The 21,675-nt window shown below is 35.2% G+C and overlaps 2 protein-coding genes, 1 long non-coding RNA gene and 1 pseudogene across 4 annotated transcripts; 2 read left to right on the top strand and 2 right to left on the bottom strand.

Moving 5' to 3' along the window:
• Positions 1 to 45: 45 nt before the first annotated feature.
• Positions 46 to 6,837, top strand: LOC109059126 (cyclin-dependent kinase-like 1). Of its 2 annotated transcripts, none has more exons than XM_042769323.1 (10): positions 46 to 619; positions 1,178 to 1,347; positions 2,822 to 2,943; positions 3,379 to 3,451; positions 4,475 to 4,565; positions 4,651 to 4,851; positions 4,944 to 5,026; positions 5,111 to 5,167; positions 5,254 to 5,374; positions 5,912 to 6,837. In XM_042769323.1, exons 2-10 carry the CDS (start codon positions 1,180 to 1,182, stop codon positions 6,127 to 6,129), a joined length of 1,134 nt encoding a protein of 377 aa, XP_042625257.1. In that variant the 5' UTR covers positions 46 to 619; positions 1,178 to 1,179; the 3' UTR covers positions 6,130 to 6,837. The 2 variants fall into 2 exon arrangements, with proteins under 2 accessions (XP_042625257.1, XP_042625258.1); XM_042769324.1 differs by having other exon boundaries at positions 5,254 to 5,409.
• LOC109059127 lies at positions 6,767 to 11,630 on the bottom strand (annotated as a pseudogene).
• On the top strand, positions 11,480 to 13,783 carry LOC109059147 (L-2-hydroxyglutarate dehydrogenase, mitochondrial-like). Its single transcript, XM_042769325.1, has 5 exons — positions 11,480 to 11,756; positions 11,931 to 11,965; positions 12,040 to 12,204; positions 12,346 to 13,656; positions 13,765 to 13,783. Exons 1-4 carry the CDS (start codon positions 11,696 to 11,698, stop codon positions 12,382 to 12,384), a joined length of 300 nt encoding a protein of 99 aa, XP_042625259.1. The 5' UTR covers positions 11,480 to 11,695; the 3' UTR covers positions 12,385 to 13,656; positions 13,765 to 13,783.
• Positions 13,784 to 15,431: 1,648 nt separating this feature from the next.
• On the bottom strand, positions 15,432 to 19,886 carry LOC122147277. The gene is made up of 3 exons (XR_006161544.1): positions 19,630 to 19,886; positions 16,740 to 16,906; positions 15,432 to 15,884 (listed from the first exon to the last, which is right to left on the bottom strand). It is a non-coding gene; the product is annotated as an uncharacterized LOC122147277 (long non-coding RNA).
• Positions 19,887 to 21,675: the final 1,789 nt, after the last annotated feature.

The raw sequence follows: 21,675 nt of genomic DNA, 5'->3' as shown, positions 1-21,675 counted from the left end.
CATGCTCACAATAAAAAAAAAGTCCATACTTAGACCAAATATTGGAGTAGGGTTGTATTTTTGTTGTAGTTGTACTTATTAGTACAAGTACACTATATACAAGTGTGTTGTGTGTTGTGTGAACAACTAAGGGACTGGTTTGTTTGTTCTTACACCTTATGTAATAAGAAATGACATTCTCCTGCGGATTTACGTTTAAGAGAAACATTGTGCGTGCACTGTTAGGTGTACAGGTGGAAAAAACGCGTGACATTTGATTTATGTCATCGGATGCAGAGATTTACAGTCCCAGCCCGCTGCTCTCGTTTCGTAAATGGCTGATCTGAGGTCAGATCGCGCGGATTGTTTAGCGCTTTCAGCGTGCTGCGGTGCAGAGTGGAGGCGGAGTCTCGACGCGGTTGCTAAGACGACGGGCCGCTTGTAAATAGCGTGTTCTCTTCTCCATTCGAACTCGAACACATTTCTCGCGGCGCGCGGACACGCGGCTGTAACTGTGCCTCAGACTCGCTCAACAACACAGATCCGGGTTTTTTGACTACTTTCGATCTCAGGAAATTGCTATTTGTATACGCTTTCAATTTTTCATCATAAAGCAAATATTTGGATGAGACACCGCAAGGTAAGCTGGATACCTAACTTTATGCTCTCTCTATATTATTAGATAATATAAGATGTAACGTTATGCATATTGTATGTTTTTGTTTTAGAGTTTTCTTGGTAAACTGGACAGTTGAGTACTAGAGCAGACTTGACTAGAACGGATTTTTAACACAATTATGTTACATAACTAATGTCTTTTAGCACAAGGAAGACCTCGGAATACAAATTAAATAAGAAATAAAGTTCAGTGACCTGCTGATATTACGTAAATAAAAATAATGTGAGGAGTTTGGTTCCCTAGTGGAGTCAAAACTGAACATTTACTGGCCCAAAACAATCTCTAAATGTTATTTTTAAAAAGGTAAAGAGGCCCAGAAAAAATATACAGTAAGGATTTTTGGTTACAGTGTCCTTGTAACATATTGTATGTGCTTACTATTGTAGTACTACTTTGTGTAATTACACTGTAACTGAGTTGAAATAAAATGTAACATTTTTATCTCCAGTCCTGTATGTCATCTTTCACATTTAGATCAAAGTGAGGCAGTATCTTAACTGTGTTCTGCTGTTGTCACAGAGATGGAGAAGTATGAGAAAATCAGTAAGATCGGGGAAGGCTCTTACGGCGTTGTGTTCAAGTGCAGGAATAAAGACACCGGGCAGATCATTGCCATCAAGAAGTTTGTGGAGACTGAGGATGATCCCATCATCAGGAAAATAGCGCTGCGAGAAATCCGCATGCTGAAGGTAAATACTCAGTCTGACACTGCTGGAATAATCCCAGTTTAAACTAGCATAAAATGGTCTGAAATGGTTTAAACTAGTTCCCCATTCTGGACAAGCTGGTTTTGTAGGATGGCCAGGTACGCCCAGATCCCCTTTAAAACCAGCCACCAGACAGTAAGACCAGCCAAGCAGATGTTGAAGTCTTTTTGCTTCTTGTTTTGTTACTATCGTCGTTTGTAGACTTGAAGAATATTATTAGTAGTTTTTTAGTCTCATTAGTGGGACAGGATGTTTTAATAATCAGTGTCTGGAGCTCTTGTGTGATTTGCAAACTCTTTCCTTTGAGCTGAGAGCAAAGCAGTGGCCCTTTGAAGATCTGACATATCAGCCAGCACCGGCTTACCAATTAATTTCACTCTTTTATGCATGAATGGATGGATGAATATTCTTGTTGTTCCCTTCCCCTGCCTTGAGGGCTTTATTCCAGGAGGTTACTGTACCACAGACTTTAGTCCATTTATTTAGTCATATATTATTTTGTCTCTAAAGAGAGTTTATTCTGAACTCTTGCAGTTGAAGATGGTTCTAGGATTTATTCTAGGGTGGATGGTGATCTGTTTCTGTTGGTGATATGGGACAGTGTTGTTTTACTATTGTTTATTTGTTAATATTTAAAATTAGCTTTTTTATATTTTTAGTTTACATTTTTATTTTAGTAATTTGTGATGTGCTTTTGTCATTTTTACTAATAACAAATTATTAATCATTTCATTTTATATCATTAATATATATATATATATTAAAAATATTTCTATTAAGTTTTATTTTTATGTCAGGATTAGTAATTTTAGTACTTTAATTTATTTCAGTTTGTTACTAAGGCAACATTTCCATCCAATAAAGTTTATGTAATATTTTTATTTTATTTTATTTCAGCTTTTTTTCACTTATCATATTAAGTTTTAGTTTTAGTTAACAATATCAACACTGATGTGGGGTGTGTTTGTCATTGTGTGTTATGAAACATTTGATAAGACATATTTGTATAAACACTTGAATGCCAAATCACATGTACACACATAAAGTGGGGTCAAAAGTTTCAGACTGCATTGGAAATATGAACGTTGTATCATCTGAAGTTTTAGGATTTTGATTATGCAAAATGAATAAGAAATATTTAAGATTCTGCAGTATTTTGTTACTATAAAAGAACATTTGTGACAGATGATCAGATTGTTCTTCCTTTCATTAAAGCACAAAATTCTCTTTACAACATCTCAAATTATGCCGGAGAACATGATCATTAGGTTTTACACAAATTTGTAGCGTTCATCTTTAAAGCAAAAGGGGGATTACCAAATAATAACATGCTCTGAAAACATGATTAAATTAGAATCAGATAAGAAGCATTTTCTCTAGTGTTCTTAGACTTTTTTTGTATATGTTTCCACTCATAAAAATCCTGATTTGTTCATTACATTATGTGTGTGTTTAGCAACTGAAACATCCAAACCTGGTGAATCTGATTGAGGTGTTCAGAAGAAAGAGAAAACTGCACCTGGTGTTTGAGTACTGCGACCACACCGTCCTAAATGAGCTGGAAAGATACCCAAGAGGGTGAGAACACACACACACACACACACACACACACACACACGCAGACACACCTATAAAACAGCTCTGCGTTTCTCACATTAACACACATATTGTGTTTTTGTTGCTATGACGCACAGCATGTCTTTAGTGGAATGTTTACAGCAGGATGCATTTGTCCTCTGTGGTGCACTTGAGGGAGACACTGTTAAACATTTAACAACATTTAACTCTTTATGTGTCGTCCTCTTGATTTACAAGTCAAGAATCAACAAAGCTCGCACAATAGAGCACTCATACATGCACATACACACTATATCATCAGAACCTATAGGGCTAGTGTGGAGTTCAGTAGGAGGGTTCAGACAGACAGACAGAAGGAATGGAGCAGAATGAATGGTTAAAGTGAGGTTTGAGTTCAACTGCATTGTAACGGTTATTGTGTGTATGTTCACTTAGCGTTCCAGAGCACATGGTTAAAAGCATCATCTGGCAAACACTTCAGGCTGTGAACTTCTGCCACAAACAAAACGTAAGAATTTCAAACTTGTTGCTGCTGTCTCACACTATATTGCCTTCTAAACAGTGTTATTTTCACAGATTTAATGCCTTAGCCCAGATTAAAGAGTTTAAATGTACCCCCTGTATAAAATATAAAGGCAGCTGCTTTTATACATAGATGGGGGTACATATATATTTAATAATATATATATATATATATATATATATATATATATATATATATATATATATATATATATATATATATATATATATATATATATAATTAAGTTACTTTGTTGTGCATTTTTGTCATTTTAGTAGTTTTACTTATTTGTCTATATAGTTTTATTAATTTTTATTTCAGTTTTGTGTTAGTTATTTTAGTACATCAAGTTAAACTAAATTAAAACAAGAAAAATCAAAGTTGAAAATAGATGTTGGCCTGGCAACTGAAATTTAAATCTTTTTTTAATTACTATTGAAAAATATTAAATTATTAAATTTAAATTAATCAAATTATTAAAAATAGTTCACTATAATAACCCTGATGTATTTTTTAATACATCTAAATTAAAAAAAGTTATTCCAATGTTATCTAGAAAATATTTACTTTGTATAAAGTATCCAAATTCTTTAAATATGTTAAAAATATATATTGCATTAAACATATTTATGAATGAATTGAATATCTTAAGCTAAATGTTCTTTGACATTTAAAAAAAAAATTTAAAAAACATTTTGTATTTTTTCATTGTTATTATTTAAATTATTCACAGACCCCCAAGAAACCCTAATCTAAAATAAGTTGTTTTTTTTTTGTTGTTTGTTTGTTTGTTTCACAAACTGGATCTGCCACCTATTTTAGTAAATCCCCAACATCAAATGCTTTAGCCTGTATATGTTTCATGAACAATCTAGAATTGGAACCAGCACCTATTTTAGTGGATCCACCACATAATGACTCTGAAAGAAGTCAATTTAATTTTAGTAAAGTCTCTTAATTTTGTTTTAAATGAGATGTTTTAGGAGTGACTTAAACATGTATTTTTAGTGTATCCACAGAGATGTGAAGCCTGAAAATATTCTCATCACCAAACATCAGGTCATCAAACTCTGTGACTTTGGCTTTGCCAGGATCCTCAGTGCGTGTACACATATAACCCATACACACCACACACACTCTCTACCTTCTACTTTCCATTCATCTAATAGCTCACTCTTTTCCAGCGGGTCCTTGTGATTATTACACTGATTATGTAGCGACACGGTGGTACAGAGCTCCAGAACTGCTAGTAGGAGACACCCAGTATGGTCCACCAGTGGACGTCTGGGCAGTAGGGTGTGTGTTTGCAGAGCTGCTCTCTGGTGCTCCTTTATGGCCGGGCAAATCCGATGTAGACCAGCTGTATCTGATCAGTAAATCTCTGGGTAAGAAACACACACAACTCCAGCTGTTCATATGATATGTGAATGGATGCATGTAATGAATAGAATTTATTTGTGTGTTGTTGTGTTCATAGGCGAGTTGATTCCTCGACACCAGCAGGTGTTCAGCACTAACCAGTTCTTCAGCGGAGTTTGTGTCCCTGAACCACAGGAGATGGTCAGATGATCAAGGTTTCAAGTTTATTTTCTGAAGATCTTAAAAAGTAAACCCGTTCACACTCAATATGTGTCTAATCTATAGGAGCCTCTTGAACTGAAGTATCCAAATCTCTCGTACCAGGCGCTGAGCCTCATGAAGGTCAGTTAGACACACACACCATTCATACAGAAGTCCGCTGCGCACTCAGAACCAGTACCAGCACGTCTGTCTGTTGTCTTTCTCAGGGTTGTCTGCGGATGGACCCAGCTGAGAGGTTGTCCTGTGAGCAGTTACTGGAACTGCCATACTTTGACAGTCTGCGAGAAGAGAGCGAGAGTGTGACACGTGAACTGGACCGCAAGAGACGTACGCGCAAACCACGCAAACACCTGCCTCCTGGGGTCTGTTGCTATTGACTACAACACTCACATCAAGGGCTGGGCCGTGTGATCCTTATTGTGTGTGAAGCTGTGGAGTTTAGTAGTTATCAATTATTCCAGTAGTTTATAAACTACTGAGATAAACTACATGAAGGACTCTGAAGACTTTAGTTTTAAAATAGAAAATAAAATAGAAAGTTATTTCCAGTTTTTACTGTATTTTTTATTAAAAATGCAGCATTGGTGAACATAAGACGCTTCTTTCAAAGACATTTAAAAAAAAAAAAGCTTACCAACCCTAAGCTTTTGAACAGTGTTTATGTAACAGAATATTTATTTATTTATACATTTATGTTTATTATTTATTTCTTTTCAGGTATAAACTATATTACGAAATAAACAATTTCTAAATGCACTAAATTACTTAATAAAATATTTTGGTCATACTGCCCATCCCTACTTTTATCCATAGAAATCTCCTATTTAGTTTAATATTTTAAATTCTCGTTCTCTGTCTGTGTAGTATCTGCCTCAGTTGGCCAGCAGTACCATCTTCCCAGCCGTGGAGAACAGAAAATACTACAACAACCTGCGCAGATTCAACTGTCATCTGCCCAACATATGATGGATATCAACTCATCAGGAACCCGAGAACTGACCGACCACCTCCCAGCTTGTGTGTGTGTGTGTGAGAGAGAGAGAGATAAGACAAAGGGCTCTGCTCTGCCTGTAGAACAATGATGTCACACTGCCAAAGACTCACAGAGGCATTTCTGTAATACGTAAAATGACAACATCAGTACTAATATTGTTAAAACTGAATGCTGTGCTTAATAGTTTGTTTAGAAACTGACATCAGTGCTGTAGAAGAGTTTGCTCCGTGATACCAATTTTTTTTTTACCTCTATTAGATCCAGATATTCTTCTTGATTATAAATCCTAATGATGCTTCATGTATGTTTGAAGTGTGTAGATATGACTAAAATCGTTTTGTAGAGACGTAACCAGACCCAGACAGAATCAACACTTTTTTTCAGATTTTCTGTAGATAAAAGACTGTGGAATTTTCCAGTATGGATTTTAAAAATCAGAATTCTGAGTTGCTGAAAGCACGATCAAATTAGCCAAATTATTTAATAAATGAAAGGTTTGTAGATGTTTAGAACTAGTTTGAGTTGTGCAGAAATTCTGTGTGGGCCAGGACATAATCCTGTATTTTGTTTAACCTTTATTACCACATTGTGGACATGTTTTGTTGCCTTTATGACTGGTGCTTATAATTGAGCCACTGACTTGCACCAAATGCCAAATTTGAGAGATGTGATTCACAAATATGTGAAAATGTTTTTTTGTTGTTTTTTATTTTTTTGGTGTTAAAATGAATATTGTAAAATTAAATAGTTTTTGGTTGTTTTCAGTCTAAATCATTAAAGATCTTTCTGTAACATATATTTGATTCTATAGCTTCTTTATAAAAATGAAACAAGTAGTGTATGAAGAAACAACAATTTTTAAAATTCATTGATAATGGCAATAAAACAAAACTCCATGTTGTTTGATCAAAGCTAACTCAGTGTTGTTAAGTGAGCAGAGCAGCTCTCTGCATCTGTCCCTGGGATGCTCAGTTGCTTGGATACTGTTGCCACAGCAAGTCATGGACATCAGCCAGAGGGGTTGTCTGGTCATGAGGCTGTGAGAATTGTGGTTTTCCAAATGTGCTCTGAGAAGCGCTGTGATTGGCTAAGCGAGATCCAGTTCTATGGTGAGTCTGGGAAGTGCAGTCTGGAGTCTGTCCACAGTCTGATCTTTATCTTTTACACCAGGCAGATCACTGAGAAGCAGCCACTCCAGGTTCCTAATATCCACACACAATCAGAGGCAACACTTATGTCAGTAGCAGAAACCACTGATTTTACTCTAGTGACAAACCAATATATCAGCCAGTCTCTATGATCAACTTAAAGGAACAGTTCACCCAAAAATGACAATTTACTGAGAATTTACGCACTCTCAGGCAATTTAATATGTAGATGAGTTTTTTTCTTTATTGGAACAGATTTGGAGAATTTTAGCATTAAATTACTTGCATTTAGCATTGGATCCTCTGCAGTGAATGGGTGCCATCAGCTGATAAAAACATCATAATACATGCAGCTTAAGACTTATTTACAGACAAATGAATTGCTAGACTGGAGTTGCTAGGATTACTTGTGGAATACTGATGTTTTTATCAGCTGTTTGAAAATTCATTCTGACGGCACCCATTGACTGCAGGGGATCCATTGGTAAGCAAGTGATGTAATGCTAAATTTCTTCTAAACTGTTACAAAAAAAAAAAAAACATCTGCATCTTGGATGGCCTGAGGATGAGTACATTTTCAGCAAATTTTTATTTTTGGGCTGAACTACCCCTTTAACTGCTTTACACTGCTTCTGGGAAACCTGGCTGACTAATTCTCCAATAGTTGGGTCATTTGAGATTATCAACATCATCCAATTACTATGCCTATATGGCATACACACATTTATGGGCAATACTGAGAGCCAAACTGAAATTAAAGATGCTGTTGTCATACCTGAGGTGATGAAGAGCAATGATTCCTTTATCTGTCACGTTGCCACAGGAAACTACCGTCATGTGTTTCAAACTGTCCTGCAGCGTCTTTATTTGACTCAAATGCTCCAGACAGGCATCTTCTATATAAATACACTTACTGAACCTGATTTCCTCTATGTGCTCAAGACCCTCTAAACACAAAAACAAATGCGTGTTAGTACCAACAATTCTTTAGATGCCTTTGGTAAATATTAAATAATTATAAATAATTATATTCCAAACGGTCAGCAACCATTTTGACTTTTTTTATTCTTTGAAAAATCTTGCATTTTATTTATTTTTAAAACAAATAAATATGTTGTATATATAATTTATTTATATATAATTAATACATTCAAAAGTTTGACGTCAGTAGATTTATTTTTAAAGAAATACATTTTTGAAGTAGAGATAAATGCATTAAACTGATCTGTTGTACTAATTAATAATTTTGTGGAAACTGATTTTTTTTCAGGATTCTGATGAATAGAAAGTTCAAATGAACTGTATTTATATATATATATATATATATATATATATATATATATATATATATATATATATATATTACTGTCTCTTTACTGTCACTTCAATCAGTTACTTTATGTAGCAGAATTTCATAAATATTCAATTAAATTGTAATTAAATATTAAATTACAATAATTTAAGTTTCAATGTCATTGTGTTTTACTAAATATTTTGACTATCATTTCTGTCTTCTGCATCCACAGAAATCCTAAATAAACAACAAATGCAAGGTTGCCATCCTCTGATAATCATTTGGTCGGCATTATGACTAGATTGTCTAGCAAGTTAAAGTTTGCTGGTGCTGTGATATTAAGTGTAGAAATGTAAAATGTAGTGTACTTTACAGTAAAACTGGATGTGTGAAAAGACAGTGAGTAGACTGAAAAAAAGAGAGGACTGCACTGTATCGGTCTGTGTAAAACACCCCTTAGCTTTACGTCACTTTTTCCACAACTGAACCTCACATCCTCACCTGTGACACACAGACAGTGTCTCAGTGTCTCACCACATCTCACACACACACACACACACACACACACACATGGTAGTGTCTTCACAAACTTTCCCTCTCTGGGGTCTAGTTTAATAAATAATGCAAGACTGTTTTGCTGAAGCAAATGGAGTAAGAGATCTTAGAGATGAAGCAGGCATTTGACCTTCTCCAGTCACTGATTATTTCATTAAATTTGCATAGGTAATGTCCCAATGCTAAAGGTTCAAAGATAATTCTGCTACATAAAGGTAACTGGGTCAGAACAATGAGAAGGGTGTTTATGCACTTAATCGATTACATACCCAGATGATCAAAACCACAATACATGATGCAGGACACTGTGGCATCAATAGCTTCTATCTGTTACCGTCCCAACAGCCCAGTCGGGAGTCCATTGTAGTCATGCTGCCAGCGGTCGAAACCACGGAACCGAACTTTTGCACCGCACCTCAGGAGCCATTCGGCAGCAGCTCGATCAGGATCCACCACTTTAATACGCTAATAATCAACTCTATATTGATCAAAGAACACAACAGTTACGTTTCACTGCATCTGGGAAGCTGACATAACATTTCAAGCAGTGACTGCTGTTTAGGGCCATCTAAAATCAGTGATAGACCAATTAAATGTCTGCTTTTTAGCCTTTTTCAGTGGATAGTGCACATTTTCAATTTTGTATAAACTACCATTCAAATTTTTTTTTTTTTTTTAAGAAGTCTCTTATGCTCACCAGGGCTGCATTTATTTGATCAAAAATACAAGCAAAACAGTAATATTGCGGAAAATTATGAAAGTTTAAGATAAACTATTTTCTAATTTTATATATTTCAAAATGTACTCTTTTCCAGTGATGCAAAGCTGAATTTTCAGCATCATTACTCCTGTCTCCAGTGTCACATGAACCTTCAGAAATCCTTCTAATTTGCTGATTTGATGCTCAAGAAACATTTCTTATTATTATCAATGTTGACTACAGTTGTTCTTCTTAATATTGTTGGGAAAACTGATGAATATAAAGTTCAAATCAACAGCATTTATTTGAAACAGAACAATTTATAATATTATAAATCAACATTATAACATTATATAACATGACAACATTATAAATGTCTTTACTGTCATTTTTGCTTAATACCAGTATTTTTGTTTTTCAAATAAATATAAATAAAATCTCACTGATGACAAACTTTTGAATGGCACTGTATATCTTAATTGTTGTGACCGCACTAAATGCATTTTTAAATATTACAGCAGCCAGTAGCAAAACAGCTTTTTGGCATCAGTATTTGATAAATGAAAAACATATTTGTTGACCACTATTAACCTTCTGTACAGGAATGTTCTACATGGAACTTTGAAAATTAATTTGTCACGCTTCAGGACTGTTCAAGTGAACTGTAGAAACTAAAAAGAAATAATGACCAGTAAAAGCACATAAAACATAGACTAGATGCTATTATGCTATAGATGCTATTATTATATCAAGTTCAGACTCTAAATAAGAGCTGTTGTTGTGGATCAGCAGACGGGATTCCTGGAACAGACTGATCACTCCAGTCTGGACATTACTCCCTTTGTATGTATGGCTCTAACACTCAACATTTTTTTTGTTGTTGTTGTAATTGGCCTCAGGTGCTTTACAGTCTGCTGTGGATGGGGAAAGGATATAAATTATGACATTAGAGAAAGATTAAACTAGTTACATAACTGTTGTTTTGAAAAATATCCAAAACTTACCTGTAGAAAACAGCATTGAGCCACCCCCAGTGAACAATGTCATGTCTATTGGTGAGATAAACGTAGCAAACTGCAAATAGTAGCAAATTGAAGAAAAGTTTGTTTTTCAAGGCACTGTGACTTTCCTTACTTCATACACACAAAAAAGTGTAAGATTCTGACAAAATCTGATGATTTGATATTTTATAATAGTGATTTTATCATTTTAAAATATAGAGAAAAAGTAGAAATGACTAACTTATAAGCCAATAAGTACTCTTCTGCTGCCGTCTACTGATAATAATTGTTTTTTTTGTTGTTGTTGTTGTTTTTTTTACATAAGTGTTTGTTTAAAAGTATATTTTGATCATCTCATTAAAAATGACTCAAACTGGACTATTTTAGAGATTTAAAGTGCTGGAAATAGTTGTGTGAAATGCTTGAAAGTCACTGAAAAGTGCTTGAATTGCTCGCTCAAAAGGTTGTACAAACACTTAAATGAATTATGTAATACATTCGACTATTTCTACCGCAACACCACCATGGTTACAGTTGGTCTTACCGCTTCTGGTTTCCTGACGTACTGTATGGCAGCGCTGTTCATGACAGAGAATTCTGTGCAGAATGTGAAGTAACTGTGTCGCGAAATCAGCTTTGGCTCGCGAGTAAAGCTGTTCTGAGCTCGGACAAGTTTGTTTGCGTCGCGGTCCGCGCTGCGCAGCTGAAACGTAGCGCGGTTTAGTTTCGCTTTCGTTTAGTTTGCAGTTTGATGTTTCTCAAATGCAACAAAAATGGCAGCACTTATGAGTTGGACTTGGACAACGCAGAGGTCGCGCCAGTGCGACCGTTCACAAAAATTAGTCGCACCGGCAGAAAAAAGGGTCGCAGTCTGGAACCCTGAGTATACATCAAACAGCAGAGAACGGACTGTACATGTAATAATGTATGCTATTTTTGTTTATACATAGTACATCATGGAATTGGACTCTCCAAACACAGGGATTGTTGACTGGCAGTCAGTAGCTCTGACCTACGGTAAGGACTTTTAGGAAGCGGGTGGCACTGTACTGACTTTGAAGCATCTGACATTAAGGTGGCACCAGAAAGCCCAGCTGGGAGTGCTGAAGGAGAGTCACGTGACCTGCTCAAAGTCTCAGAGCTCTTTATTTTCTTTAATATCACTGTATTCATCTCTTTATGTGTGCTTAGGGCTGAAATATCCCATCGCCGTCAAAAGCTCACAGGTGAGAAACTGATGTGTATCATGTTTTTATGATCTCTTGGGTTGGTGTTTTAGTATGGTTGTGTGTGTGTGCAGGGGAAGGAGGTGAAGTTTAGGTTTGTGTTGACGTGTGAAGGCCTTTACTCTGATCTGTTGTCTGAGATATCTGGCTGTAGTTCAGAGCCCCGTATTGTTCCCTTCAGAGGGGATTACCTGGTGCTCAAGCTAGAGAAAAACTACTTGGTCAGGAACATCTATTCTGTGAGTAGAAAGACCCCACACAAACACATAATGCACAGATATATGAGAACGTGTGTTTAAGGACTCTATTTGTATGCTGTTTGTGCCAAACCCACGGTTCCCATTTCTTGGATTCCATTTCACCCCTCGTATGGACGGTAGCGTCTGGCTGGGCCCAAACGGGAGGGATATACTCTTTGACTTTGACACACAAGACTTCCTTAATGGGGTCTCCTACAGGTGCAATGAAATACACTTTGGCATCTATAACTTGAAAAGTTTAGGGTCAGTAAATGCTTTTTAAAGAAATTATCAATTTTATTCGGCAAGGACAAATTAAATTGATCAGAAGTGATAGTAAAAATAATGTCAAATAAATGCTGTTCTTTTGAACTTTCCATTCGTCAGAGAATCTTGGAAACAAATATTAAACTTCAGCTGTTTTCAACATTGATAATGATTTAAAAAAAAAAGTTTCTTGAGCAGTTCAGGACATTAGAATTATTTCTAAAAGATTGTGTGATGCTGAAAACATCACCTTTGCCATCGCAGGAATACATTTTTTAAAAAATATATTAAAATAGAAAACAATTATTTTAAATTGCATTATTAATTCACAATATTATTATTTCTACTGTGTTTTTGCTAAAAATAAATGCACAAGCATTAAAAAATTAAATTAAAAATCTTACAGATCTTACATTTAACAGTAGTGCACACTCATATTAACACATTCTCATGCATAGAGTGCACTTAAAGAAATACTCAGGGCTTAGTTAAGCTCAGTCGACAACACCTGTGGCATAATGTTGATTACTACAAAAATTAATTTCACCTAGTTTTCTTAAAAAAAGTGAGAATGTTACAGTGAGATACTTACAATGGAAGTGAATGGGGTCAATCATTAAATGCTAAAATACCCATTGTACTCAATAGTATAGCCACCTGACTAAATAATGTGCGTTAACTTCCTAACTCATGTTATGTAATAGCCAATTTTACAACTTTGTTACCATGACAACATAATGCCTAAAACTACCATAAAAATTAAAATTTTACAGCTTAAATAATATGCTTTAACAGACAAATTAATGTGTTTTTATAAATGGCTTTTAAGTAAATTGGTACCATTTACTTCCTTTGTAAATGATTCGTTGTTACCTAAATTTTTCCTCTTTTTTTGTATAAAACAAGGGATGAGTCGAAAAATTACCCCAAAAACGATGTCTATTGAGCTTACTGAACCCAGAATATTTCTTTAAGTACATAGTGGTGTTCATTCAAGATGAGGTTCATTCAAGGCTCCTTGCTCGTGTTCATAATGTATATGTGTGTATGTATAGGTCTGCAGAGGTTGGTAATGAAGAATATTGTTTATGGAATGGGGGAAATATACAGAGGTGTGTTTACCAGTGCTCAGGTAAAGCACCTGCAGAAGTTCATACCTGAACTGAACCCCACTGATGTCCTCAGGTACAGACACACAAACACTATTGAGAAGGGTCATACGAGTCATGCATAATCACATTTATTATTACAATTGTCCTGCCTGTAAATGTTTCTACATGTTGGTTTGTGCAGGGGGCCTTCAGGTTTGTGTGCACAGACTTTGGACTCTGAAGGAAACTTGGTGGATGATTTTGTGTTAGATGGAGAGAAGGGAGAGCTGGGCAGCCGGATTCTGCATGTACGAAATGCACTGTCACCCACTGCAGGCTCCTCCCTGGCCATCACTGAGATGATCGCAGATGAGCTGGAGAAAAGATTTCAACTGTAGACATACCTCAAATGACGTTACCATAACCAATTCAGAGTATTAAAAACTTAATTATAGAATAAGTGTTACTTTTATAATACACTCTCAGAAATAAAGGTACAGAAAAGGCAAAAAAAAGGTACAAATGCTCGTCGCTGGGGCAGTACCCCCAAGGGGAACAAACTTGTACCGTATTAATGGGTACAAAGAAGTACCCCTACAGTTTGTGCCTTTTAGGTACAAATATGTACCTTTGAGGGTACAAATGGCTCATCGCTGGGGTGGTACCCCCGGGGTACAGCAATGGTACCCTTACCATAGGTACAGAGTTGTACCCTTTTATACTGTACCTTTTGAGAGACAATATGGTACCTTAGCAATACATTTGTACCTTAATCCACTGGTACAAAAATGTACTAATTTGTTCTCGTTAGGGGTACCACCCCAGCGACGATCCCATTGTACCTATAAAGTGGCAAAAATGTCCTTGACAAATAGAAAAGAATGAGAGCAAAAGAAAGCAAAGGTTTTGTTTTCCCACAATCAATGATTTAAAAGAAGTTAAACTGTACAAATTAAAATACTGGAAAGAGAATAACGACACCGCGCACCACAATCTTCGTTTACAATAAACTTTAATAAACAAAGTTTTTCACATTTTAAACAACTTTAATAGAGAATCACTTTATAAATGCATTACATACTGCAGTGTAAGAACATAACATAACATAACATCATGCTTTATATTGACTAAAAGCTACTGTGAGTGTTCATTGTATGCTTAAAGGATTAGTTCACCCCAAAATGAAAATTTCCTAATAATTTACTCACCCAATGCCATCCAAGATATCCATGTCTTTCTTTCCTCAGTGGGAGAGAAATAGTTTTTTGAGGAAAACATTTCTGGATTTTTCTTCTAAAAATGGAGTTCATTGACTACCATCGTTTTTAAGTCCAAATCAATGCAGTTTCAAAAGTCTTTGGAGTGTTTAAACGGGCTGTACGCGATCACAGCTGAAGAAGAGGTTGTTTTCTAGCGAAACGATGGGTCATTTTCAAAATAAATTATAATTTATACTTTTTACCTTCAATAGTTCGGATTGAGCTGATCAACAAACGGACAGAGAACTACATCATGTTGAAATGTCACGCCGGCGCCAGCAGAAGTACCACCCCACTGTTTACAATGCGACCGTATGTAGGAGGATAGTTCAAATAGTATTGTTTGCTATTATATATATATATATATATATATATATATATATATATATATATATATATATATATATATATATATATATATATATACACACATAGTAATAGTATTCAGTGAATATGAATAGTATATGAATAACATTCTGATGAATATGAATAGTAGTTAAAATAGTATTGCCAGCGTGACCTTTCAACGTGATGTAGTTCTCTGTCCGTTTGTTGATCAGCTCAATCCGAACTATTGAAGGTAAAAAGTATAAATTATAATTTATTTTGAAAATGACCCATCGTTTCGCTAGAAAACAACCTCTTCTTCAGCTGTGATCGCGTACAGCCCGTTTAAACACTTCAAAGACTTTTGAAACTGCATTGATTTGGACTTAAAAACGATGGTAACCAATGAACTCCATTGTTAGAAGAAAAAATCCAGAAATGTTTTCCTCAAAAAACAATTTCTCTCCCACTGAGGAAAGAAAGACATGGTTATCTTGGATGTCATTTTCGCAATGCATCGCTGGAGGAAGGTCAGAGTGTTCTTGTTTTTGGGTTGGTATTCAAGATTGAAAACAAAATATGAATAAAATGAGGAGATCATGGCTTTCTCTACCTTCATGCCTTCACACACCTCGACCCTGTCTACCTTCAGGGAACAGGAGCTTCGTCCCTCAAATGTGGACTTCCAGTCTTCTTGGGTCACCTGGACAATTGGGTATGGTGTGTTGTGTTCACCCTGAAGAATACAGCAAAGAAGACATGGGGCAAACATGTGAATGTTCACGGTGCATTTTATGCAAACAACTCTAATTGTAGTTGTAACTCTATATTTTTCAGTAGGCATAATTGTCATTGCGTATGTGTATGCAGCATGAGTCAAATACAATCTTCTGTTCGTGAACAGTGGTATTTCATTCATTAATCTGACTATGCATCCGTGCATTTAATTGCAATACGCTTGTGTGATAGTAATACGGATCTTAGTAGTATTTTAATTGATAATTGATTCTATAAACAACTATAAAAGATACATTTCGGCTTTCTCCGGCTCCCTGCACAGGACGTAATGAGAAACCGGAAGTGTCTAACCGTACACTCGCTGGTCCAAAATCCAAAATGGCGGCCACGTGCAACTAGTCTATTCTAACGTACACAACATAGCCGCCATCTTCTAACGTTAAACTGTGTTCCGCGTGCACAAATGGAATTGAACATCAACTTATAAATATACAATACCCATACACTAAACACTTATATAATTGATTATCTACATAGCTGCAGCACTATTTGGGCACCAACTTAACTTTAAATCAACTTTGCAGTTGAGTACGTTGGCTGTACGAGGAACTCGAGCTAGCTAACGATAGCTGTAGCCATCTCTAAGCTAGCTAAGGTCAGCTAACGTCATGCTTTTTTCTTTACAATCTTTACAACTAGCTACATGTAACTAACGTTAGTGGTAACTTACAATTAAGTCCCGATATAATGTTATTTCGATCTAACTGGAGATAACGTGCAGCCATCTTTAATCAGCGGGCCGCAAGTGTCACTTATATGTAAATTTACGTTAGCTAACGACAGTATTACTCACCTCTGAATTTCTGTGCTTCAACTTCTGTCATAGTTACACCACCTTCTGTCATGTTTGGATCAGCTCATCTGAGGATAAAGTTGGCAGGGCCATTGTTGAGCTGTCAAGCGTCCTGCAGGTTCCAGCGAGTGCCGCGCCGAGTGAAAGAAAGAGGCGTGACCGCTGACCTAGAACACGAATAACGGCGCGAAAGAACAGCCAGTCATAATATTAGACAGACCAGCAACGGGACAATTTTAACAATGTTCGCCATCTTATTCATCACTAAATTCACTTTTGAGAACGTTTTAGGCGAGAAAAGAACTGTTTAGATTTCGAATATGGGCAGTCTTGTGAAAATTGATGCCGAATTGACAATTTGCTTCAAAGTTTTCGGAGTTGAGAAGCTCCATGAAGTGAGGCGACAGCCAGCAGGCGCCTGCCCCAGCCGCTAGCTCGTCGCTCGGCCAGTCCTGCTCAGAGAGACCCCGCTGTGAGCTGGAGGTCTCTCAGACCGGTGTTCTGAAATATTCGGTGTCTGAGATTTTTCGGTGACGCTGGGCGGAGCTTACATGAATATTCATGAGTTTCCTGTTTCGCGTTAAAGCGTCTCTGATAATATTAGTACGTTGTCACTGAAACATAAACGATTTTCAAAAAAGGTATGTTTTAGCCTAGAATGACATTATGCTTAGTGTATTGTTGTTTTTATTACTATTGTTAATATGCAAAATAATTTAAAGATTGTGATTGTCGTAATGATTTACCTGATGTAGGCTACGCTCCAAATGAGCCTACAACAATTAAGCATTTTTATAATATTAAGAGTCCTTAAAATGTGTCGTTTAATAACTGTTCCAAAATGTATCTGTTGTGCCATAATAAAATGTATGATGATTATTCTGTCATTCCTAATCGTTTGCTCAATCATTCAAAAAAATGTTTTTAATAACAAAGCAAAAGATGAATTTTTTTTTAATGCACACATGAACTGGAATATAAACATTCTTAATCTCTGTATTTATTTATTTATTTGTCTAAAAAATATACATTTAGTAGATAAAATGCACTATATAGTTAAACAAAAGTGTACAAATGTCTTTATACACTTTATTATTGTATTTAATCATATACACATTGTGGTGCACTTGACAATCATTTTGACTCAAAATGTGTATTGGTCAAGTTTTGAAATCCACAACCTTGCAGTACTTTAACAATTTTTTGCTTATTTTCTACAAACTTATAACAATTAAAATGTTTTGTAGTTTAATAGAAAGTGGCTATATCAAAACATACAGTAATTTGTATATTTTCATTTCAAAGATAAAAGTAGATTGCTTTTGCTGAATAAAGACTTCAACTGATTCGGTGTTAAAAGTTTTATTAACCGATGTGGTGAAGACATTACATAAATGACATTTACTACACACCTGTATAAATATAAAATACATGGTCATGTTTTGAAAAAAAAAAAAAAAAACAGGTGAAAGCTACACAAGGATGTAACAACTTGTATATGTGTTCAGGGATAGGCCTACTGATCAACATAAGCAAGCACATGTTATATGACTTCTGTTTTAAGTAAATTATTAAATACATTATTAAAGTAAATTCCTATATGAACAAGAAATGGCAAACAGAAATTTATGCACCATGAACAAACTCAATGAAATCAGTCTAAATGTTGGGAGAAGAAACATGCTTCCAAATCAATGGGATCATATTGTTTTATACCACTGCAGAATAAGCCATTCAAGAATGACCCACATGTTTTTAATATTAGTGGAATATCCACCAACATGAACTTTTTTACAAAACCCTTTATCCATGAAACATGTTTTATTAGGTTGTGCTTGGTTTGATTACCTTTGATTATCTTGATTCCAAAAGTGTGGATTTCAGGAACAAAATGTAGTAAAACTTTAAAACTGGTTAAATAATACAACATTTGTATCAAATAGTAGGCTATACAAGTTTTTTATTTTGCATATGATTTGTTTAACTATTACACTGATAAAGTACACATCCACCATCCCCTGCATCAGATAAAAAAGCAAAAGTTAATTCTGAGAACGTTTACGCATGTCTTCATCTATGTGTGCAATAGTGGCCTCATATATAACTTGACAAAAATATAAGTCTCCCCCATTAGAAGAGCTTGTAAGCTATAGGAAAAAAATAACAGGCAGAAGTGCAAGTATCAAACTCTGCTGATTTGTAACAGATATATTAATTACAAACAAACAGCTTCTCCACATGAACTGTAGGCTGTCATGCACTTCCATGTGACACCTTTTTTAAGGAGAAAAAAAAGTTAAATAGTTGTTACTACATAAGAGTCTTTATATCGTTCTTCATTTCTCACCTTACAGTCTTACAATACAGTGAGCAAGTTTGTGCCACCATATGCTACACAACTTCAAATGACATACTTTTCATAGCAAAACAGAGGAATATGAGAAAATATTTAACAGCTACTGGCCCATTTACTTGTAGCGTATTCTAACGATAGGCTGCTTCTGGCAAATCAGTGGCTGTAATCGTTGAGTAAACATTTAAAACAGCAAACAATAACATTTTGTGCACAAACGAACAATTTATATTCAACATTTGCTTATCTTCGTTAGAAGCTGAAACGTAATTAACCTACCTTGTTGAACAGTTTTTTGTGATCCGGTGAAAACGTACTAATATTATCAGAGAGACGCTTTAACGCGAAACAGGAAACTCATGAATATTCATGTAAGCTCCGCCCAGCGTCACCGAAAATCTCAGACACCGAATATTTCAGAACACCGGTCTCTTACATTAGCGGCTTTTATTTCGCCGTTGACGATTCGTTTGTTTACATGCTGTTCATGTAAACATTCAAATTCCATTCATGCCATTGATTTTATACATTCGTTACCTGTAAAGGATGACATTAATCAAGAAGTTTAAGCGACGCGATCATCAGCGTTGCTTTTTCTTGAATGAAACGTATCGCGAGAACTCCTTCTCTAAATGCGCGCAATGCCGCGCCCACGCCCGCACAAACAAGCACACACATCCATCTTAACTATAATAATATATATTGAATTAATTTGAACCAATAGTGCTTATTATAGAACCCAAAATATATGCAACAATTATTTAAATGAAAACGATAATGATAACAATTATAAAAATCGAGTATAAATCTGTAAATAATTCCTAGCAGAAACAAATGAAAATACTTACGAAAACTGATAGTGATAATAATTATGCACTTATCACAAAGGATTATTCAGCATACCACATTTACAAATTATTGACAAAGGCTCTATCAGTCTTAGAAAAGGCAGCTGCTACCCCAGAGGATTGTGTACCCTAACTTGATAAGTACTTCTTAGTACCCCACAGGAAGTGTACCCTTTGACTTGAATAAGGTACTTTTCTTGTACCCTACAGGATGTGTACCCAAAAAGTACTTCTAAGTACCCCATGGGAACACGATAGGACCTTTAATGGTACATTTGTGAATGTTGTACCTTAACTATTACTTTATATGACAATGTACCTTTTCAAAGGGTACATATATGTACCTTTCACCATGCATATTTCATTGTGTACCCCTTTTCTTTGGAAAGGTACTTTTTGGTACTCAGCTGGATACATGTTTGTTCCTTTGCTGGCACATTTGTGAAATTTGTACCTTAAAGTACTTAATTGTACCCTCACTGTACCTTTATTTCTGAGAGTGTAGTGTGGAACAGTAATAATATAAGGACATTTCTGGTGCTCTTGTCTAAGGTATCTTTTGAAAATGACACAGATTTTAGATTTATTTTGTTAATATTTCTTTGTAAATCTGATAATTTATGAAGGAAAAGAACTGCCTTAAAACAATGTATAAATGCATGCTTTCACTACATATCTCAATTTGTAAAAATAAAGCATGGCAAATTCTATTAGCTGATGGGTCTTTAAATTATCACTAATCTCTCATGTCTGAAGAAAGATATTGGGTAATTCAAAAAAACTCTTCTGATTTGTTCATTGTTGAATTAGGGTTTTCATCTTTTTTTGACTCCAAGGCCTCCCGTTGTCTGTAACAATATTTGAAAGCCTGAACACTGCCTGTTTTTGTAAATTAAACTTCAGGATTCCCGAAATAATAGAAGCTGAATGTTCTTTAGAGAAACTCTTTTTATTCAATTAATATAGATGACTATTACAGTTCTTTGTGCTTTACTGGTAAAGGATTTTTATATATATATTTTATATTTCTTTTATATTTTATGTTTTTTTTTTACTTTAAATTTTTAGACAAAATATATTTTAAAGCTTGACATAACTATAAAAACGTATACTCTTTATAGAAATGCCCATTAATGTTTTTAACTGAAATTTTTTATTATTAAATTGCAATTTTTTTTTACTCTTTAATATTGAATTGATATACATTTCTTGTCTGGAAATCACACACCTCATATATCCATGTTTTTCCTAGGCATTACAAACCCTTGTGAATAGTTGTTGAGATTAATTGATTTTTAAACAGCTTGATTTTATTTTGTTTTAACCTATTTTAATGCTTGTTTTGTCTTATTTAAAAGGTTTGCTGTGGGCCCCGGCCACCTGGTTCTCAATGCTTTTCTAGAGCATAATTTACTTAAAGGATCATTTCTCTTTCGGAAAGATCATCATTTACTCACCCTCCACTTGTTCCAAACCTGTATGAGTTTCTTTCTTTGCTGAACACAAAAGAATATATTTAAAAAAATATTAGTATCCGAACAGTTGACGGGCACTACTGACTTCCATAGTAGGGAAAAAATATACTATGGAAGTCAATGGAGCTCATCAACTGTTAGGATACCAACATTTTTTTAAATATCATCTTTTGTGTTCAACAGAAGAAAGAAACACACAGGTTTGAAACAAGTGGAGGGTGAGTAAATGATGACAGAATTTTCATTCTGGAAGTGAACTT

Source organism: Cyprinus carpio, chromosome A13, assembly GCF_018340385.1.
Source record: "Cyprinus carpio isolate SPL01 chromosome A13, ASM1834038v1, whole genome shotgun sequence".
NCBI classification, from domain to species: Eukaryota; Metazoa; Chordata; class Actinopteri; order Cypriniformes; family Cyprinidae; genus Cyprinus; species Cyprinus carpio.
Note: the sequence above shows the minus strand (reverse complement) of the source record. Positions and strands in the feature narration are given on the sequence as shown.